Consider the following 6962-nt stretch of genomic DNA (forward strand, 5'->3'; position numbering starts at 1 on the left):
TACCAAGCTCACAGGGGAAATAAGCACCATAGATGATGATGTTGACGTGCCTTGTTCTGAAAATCAGGAAGACGTCGACGAGATACAAGATGACGATTCTCAGCCTACTATCCGGCGAAAGTCGATATCCCTAAAGAGTCGTGACGGGGAACCAGAAGGAATATCTCTTGCTGTGCAAATGGCTCGAGGAGCTGCTGTACTGAAACGTGACCGCACAGCTGACAACAGGAGATTGCTTCGGGAGGGACTGTCTCAGTTGATGGGTGCTCCAATGGACATGGTTGGTTTCAAACCAAAAGCAGATTTTGAGCCTGTGAATGATGTTGTAAGTGATAATGAAGGACTGAAAGTCTCACCAGAAGTTGTACAAAACAATATTGTAAGTGATCATAACAAAGAGAAGAACCCACAGGAAGTTGCACAAGACAGTGTTGTAAGTGATAGTGGAAAACAGGAGAGCTCACAGGAAGTTACAGAAAATATTGTTGTGAGGGATCTTGGAAAACAGGAGAGCTCACAGGAAGTTGCACAAGACAATGTTCATGAAGAACAGAGGGGCTCACAAGTTGTTGAACAGGACCATGTTGTAAGTGATCATGAAGAGCTGAACGACACACATGATGAAGGACCCGGTAACGTAAAGGTTATGTCACAGCTATATTTTTCTGAAGAGAAAAGACTTTCAACTGAATGTGGAGATTTGTCAAAAAGAAGCAAGCATGATGGAGAGAAAGTTGCAAAAATTGTGGTAGATGATCATGAAAACAAAGATGGTCCAGATGTCACCACAAGTTCAGATGTTCTGAAAATACAAAGAACAGAAGAGCAAGAATGCAGGCAACCTGATTCACTAGATCAGACACAATCACCCTCACCTGCTCTCAAGAAAAGTGCATGGGACATTGTTCGAAGTAAATACAACAGTGACTTCACTTCAAAACGTGATGCTGATCAAGGATCCACTGGAAGAGGAAAGCATTTGACACAGGATCAAAAAGAACTAGCCAACTTAGCTAGACGCAGTGTGGTGAAAAGCACCTTAAACATGTTTGGGAGTGACAAGGTAAAGACTGATCGTGCTGGTAGTACTGGCAAATTACCCGGAAACAGAGATGACATATCTGCTTCACAGATAGCTCAAACCAAAAGTGAAGAGAAGAAAAAGGGTAAGTCCAGTGTGAAGGAAAGTGACAAAATTCCCTTTGCTGCAAACAAAGATGTGAACCCTTGGAAGGATGTTCTGAAGAAAAGGAATGTGACTGAGAAAAAGTCTGATGGAGAAAGAACTAATCCCATGCCAGATGTTTGGTGGAAAGAATCACTAATAAAGCGGAAAAGTTCCAAAGTTAAGAAAGAAGTGAAAGAGGAACTCCATGAAGAAGAGGACAACAGTACTATTTCAAGTGCAGTAGGAAACAAGATTGATAGTCCAAAATCAACAAACCTAGATCCAGTGCCATTATCCAACCAAAAAGAGCCAAGTGATTTTTCGAAAAAAACTGTTGACAGGAAAGAAAAAAGTGAAGGGAGTGAACATTCTAAGGTTCCAGATAAATCTCAGGTCATTCCCTGGAAGGAAGCTCTTAGAAAAAAGAAAGCTGAAGCAGAAGGAAAGAGAAAATCTTATGTTGATCCTAGAAGGAGGGCAGAAGAAGAGCACGAAGAGGAGCATTTTAACTTGATTATGCAGGCACGGAAAAATATTCGACGTTTTTCCAGGAATACAAGTGATGTTACCTCTCCAGCTTTAGATGTTTCCACAGATGTTGTCACTCAAAAGAACACTGGTATTTCTTCCCCAGTTGAAGACCCGATCCCTCCAGCGGCTAAAGGAGCTGTTGCCACAAGAGACAATGAAAATAACACAAAACACGACATAGAACTTCCCACATTAGATATGGCTGATGATATCACAGACAGCCAGAAGAGCAAACTCCAGAAGAAGCCAGAAGATGACATAAAGCTGGACACTTCTGAAATCCTGTCAGATCAGTCTACAGACGACACAAAGGAAAAGGCTCAAAGGTTGCAGAGCATGAAGCAGAATGTAGCAGCATCCAGTGTTGAGAGAGCAAATAATATGGATGACTCGCAGCATCTAAGTCGATACCGTCAGATTCATCAGCGAACTCAGAGTATCTTATCAGTCATCAGGGCACAGCAGTCACTTGCCAATGTGCGGTCAAACCATCCAGAAAGCCAGAGTGAGATGCCAAAGACTGGAGATGATTCTACTATCACCCTGAGAGACAATGAGGCACGAATGAGATTGCGTGAAAAGAGAAGAAAAGCGAGATCAAGTCCAAACATTGATTTTGATATGACAGCTTTGAGAAATCTCATAAATGAAAAGGAGCGCAAAGCGGAAGAGACTGATGCTACGCTCACAGATGCTTCTACAGTGGGAACCAAATGGAGTGGATCTCAAAGCCTTTCATCTCAACAGAGGTTTGTGCGGAAGCAGAAGAAAAAAACATATGGAATGAGAAGAGGAATTCCACTTGGCAGCTCAACAGAAGATTTGTCAGACAGAGATAGTTCATCAGAAAATGACATGTCTGATGTGTCAACAACAACTGTTGTTCCAAGAGTGCAAGATTCTGGATTTTCTGATATTTCATCCTCTGTTGAGCCAGACTCGTTAATTTCGAGCACCAAACTTTCTCAGAGGGTATATGGCAATACCAGAGAAAGCACTGTGACACTGGAAGAAAAGCTGTTTGGCAAAGTTAAAGGAAAGGGCAAGACCCTTGGCTCAGATAGAGTTGGCCGAGCTCCGTCATTGAAGGAATCTTCAGCTATGTCTGCCTCTCTTACCAACCTAGCTACCCAGCATTCTGCTAGTGACGAGTCCCTCCCAGATGATGTGAAGGAATTCATGGCCATGGACAGGGCAGATCTCCAGCAACTACTTCTGCAACAACAACAAGAGATGCGACTCCTACGCCAGCAGATGCAAGCAGTACAACTCCAGGCTGTCCAGACTCCAACCAACTCACCTTCTGTCACCTCTAACATCCCTACCCAGCCTACACAGACTACTGTCCCTGGCCTTCCTTACATGTTCCCCCATCCTAGCATGGTCATTGCTCCCACCACCTCTGGCATGGTCCCTCCTGTACAGCAGCCCATGTTCTATGTCCACCCTCGCATGCCTCCACACAGTGTGCAACTGCCTAGTATGTACCAAATGGGCAACTTTCAGCCATATCCTCCTGTACCTTTTCCTATGCAGGGTCACCCTATCACACAAGCCATCCCAGGCAGTCTGCAGCCTGTTCCAGTCCCACCAGGGTCCACTATCTCTCCGGGGACGCCTGAACAAAGACTAAGTGAATGAGCATCCACCGCCAAGCAGTGAAATGGATAGGTAAATGTAAAGTGAGAATTGGCTGCAGAAATATCTATGTTCTATTGGAAAGGCATGTTCTGTACAGATTATTTTGTTGGAATCCAGAAGTGTAACAAAGTTAATGTGCTTTTCAAAAAAAATATCTTTCAAAATGGTTATTCCTCAAGGTTCATTGGTAGTTCTCTTATTTGTATGATCATATTGTTTGTGTCATGTATGTTCTACCTAATTATAATTTGGAAAAGTTCTTCAAAATTATTGTTTATTCCCTGATGCTATATTGTCGCTACTTTATTTTCAATATCTTATTGACTGAGGAAAAACTTTCCCATTCTTAGTATTCAACAGATAGAGCCGAATTAGGACCAATATACTTGTAGCATTATGTGTAAAATATAAGATCCCACAAGTCCAATTTGCAAATCACAAGACTCCATTTGTTTTGAACTTGAGAGGTTCATTCTATGATTACGTCAATAAGCAGCAGCTGTGCAGTTATATTGATATTAACCTGAAAAGGAGTTCTGTCAATTGGAGACATTTAATAACCTGCGGCATATTGTTTATTTCTATGCCAGGAATAAAAATTGATCAGTAATTTTACCCAAGCTGATGTGCGGGTTCAAGTGAAAATGTTCCATAACGCCAGCATAAGGCTAGTGTGTAGCCTATGTTGTATGCATTTTGCAAGCTCTTTTTATAATTTGTCAAAACTTCTAATTTACACAGTGCTTCTTATGCAACAGATCATGTGATATCTAAATTAATTTTGATTTCTTTCACATGAAACACTAAACAGGTGATTAGTCCTTTGAATCAAAGTTGATTTGATGTGTTGAGGGATTTTTTTTTTCATTGTAATTGCACTGTTCATTGATGTTGTATGATATTCTACTTGTACACTTGTAAATGTTTTTTTCTCTATGAAAAGTTAAAAAAAGAGTGCCTTACACAGTTGATATACCTTTACCTATTGTTTATATGTATGAATAATGAACAGGGTTAGAGCTAATTTCAGGTGCCTGAAAGTGGGCATTGAATTCAAAACTTTTTAGGAGAAAATGGGCGTGTGTCTATATTTCCAGTTTACCCAGAAATGAGTATGTGCCAGTTGTGCATGTGCTTCTGTAAACTGTGGAAATACATATTTTGTTACTTCACCACATTTGCTAACACATGTCTCAATGATTGAGGCTCTTCCCTTTTATATATATATATATTTTCTTTCCACATGACAAAGAGGCATGATAAGTTCTTATCAATGGCTTTGTTGAACAAATTTCAACGCGTGAAGTAGTGGAGGAATAGATATTTAGACACTAGCAAGAAAAGAGAATGAATTCTAATGTATGTACACTTTGCATAGATGGTCTTGATAGCTTCAACCCCCGACATGCTATAAAGGTCATCTCTGCAAACTGTACTACGAGATGTTTGGAGTAGATCACACGACCGGAAATTGAAATGTTCACGATGAATTTATTTATGAATGCAAAACTTCTGTAGTTCAGGCCTCTCTCAAAAGTAGGATCAGAATCAAGTAGATAAATGTTTACTTTTACAAATTGGCATTTCATGTACCTTTAAATCAGTTTGTTACTTCTTCATGTAACTTATAGTATATGTTGTATTGATGGATTGAAAAAAAAAAGTGTGTATAGTTGTAAACATGTGTTGTTTGTAGGGAAGGCAAACATGTGAGAATGAACATTTAGACTAAATCTCTCCATAAGAGGAAAACTTCAATCTGGGAACGGACCATCATGCTTATTCCGGCCAAGACTTTGGTCCATTCCTAGATCGTTCATGGCTACTCTCATGGATGCAGAATTCTGGTAATGTTCTTTCACCTTTCACTTCAATAGAGTGAAACAACAAAATTGGCTATATTTTTATTGTAAATATAACTTGTGTACCACGTATGATAGATATTACATGCCCATTTATTGTATTAGAGAAACACAAAATGTTACCCTTGCTATCTTGTTAACTTTCATCTGACAGTGTATTTATAACAATTAAGGACATTTTTTGAGCCTGCAGATATTTGACAAGTTATGTGCTTCAACTAAATCGCCATAACACAAGGTTATTTGCCCAAAGTATTTGTTCTATAATTCTTGGAGCAATAATACTTACATTCAAACTAAGCTGAATTCCTGTTTTTAAATCGAAATCGGAAATAGCTGATAAGACTATTATAGCTGTGCCTTAGATTTACTCATGTCCCTATCATTAAAGGGATCCACCATGAAATAATTAGCAACAAAAACAAAAGCACCGACTCATTGAAACTGGATTTGTTAATACAAACACAACTTTGTATTTCATTTTTCGAGCCTGTGCGGGCAAAGTTGTTACAACCATAGAGGCAGTCATGAATTTTCATATAAAAATGCATGGCAAATTGTTACATGCACATGAATCAAGATGAGAAGAGGAGAATACAATAATGAAAGGAGGAAATTGGTAATGTGCAATTGTGACAAGGGATGTGTATGCCTCCCAATGGTGAGCATGTGTGAATCTGAACCCGCATTGATAACCGAGTTTGCACGTGCCTCATTTAAGAGGGACATAAGCAGACAAGTACCTACCTTTATTTCTCCCAGCATTGCAAGACTGCCAAAGTATCTATTGTATGTATATTTGGGGAGATCAAAAATAGTATCTCAAGTGACCTAACTGTTGACTGGTGGATCCCTACTAGACTAATTTTCTACTCTCAAACTTCTCAGATTTGTTGGGTTTATTTCTTTTGTTGCAAAAAAGTTTTGCTGTTTCAGAAAGACTTCATGGTTCATTGGTTTTTGCATGTAGTGTGTGTTCATGTTTGTGTACATTGAACATGTAGTGAACCCTTGAGGATGTAATGCCTTTATGTTGTATCTTTGGTTTTTCCATCAATTAAAAACTGAGTTAACTGAAGAACTGAACAAATAATTTCCTGCATTTTCTTTGTAGTTGTAGAATTGTCTGTATCTCTGATGTCACCCATTTTGTAAGGTTTGCAGTGGACTATAAAAGCACAGGCCAAAAAACATGTAATCAGAAGTATGAATATAATTATTATTGCCTCAGTTGCTGCAATATTAACAAACACATGAAATCAACCTTAGAAAAATTGTTGAGCTGATATTATACACAGATGAGTAAATATATATTATGCATATGTATATGTGTATATATGCATATGCTTATAATGTATGTAAATAGATAAATATCTAACAATATATATATATATATATATATATATATATATATATATATATATATATATATATATATATATATTGTATATATATATATATATATATATATATATATATATATATATATATATATATATATATTGTATATATATATAGATATATAGATAGATATAGATATAGATATAGATGATTTATTTATTTGAAATCAAATATAGCAGTCACATTCAGAACCAAGGGGTATGCTTTCATAATGAGTCCTGTTGAAGAAAAATCAGTGTACATTTAGGAATGTATATAGGAAATGCAATACATGTATTCATTCATACATGAGAAAAAAAAAACACCTAATATATTGGGTAAGCAAGGTGGATGAGAATATTACATATTTACTTGGAGCT

At 37.9% G+C, this 6962-nt stretch overlaps 1 protein-coding gene across 4 annotated transcripts in view; it reads left to right on the forward strand.

The window, feature by feature from the left end:
* Positions 1 to 6296, forward strand: part of LOC140233940 (uncharacterized) — a 142230-nt gene extending 135934 nt beyond the window's left edge. For all 4 annotated transcript variants that reach the window (XM_072314038.1, XM_072314044.1, XM_072314030.1 and 1 more), the window contains one exon: positions 3236 to 6296. In XM_072314038.1, the coding sequence (XP_072170139.1) occupies positions 3236 to 3340 (105 nt within the window). In that variant the 3' untranslated portion in view covers positions 3341 to 6296. The remainder of the gene's footprint in view (positions 1 to 3235) is intronic.
* Positions 6297 to 6962: the final 666 nt, after the last annotated feature.

This window comes from Diadema setosum, chromosome 1 (genome assembly GCF_964275005.1).
Source record: "Diadema setosum chromosome 1, eeDiaSeto1, whole genome shotgun sequence".
Taxonomy (NCBI): Eukaryota; Metazoa; Echinodermata; class Echinoidea; order Diadematoida; family Diadematidae; genus Diadema; species Diadema setosum.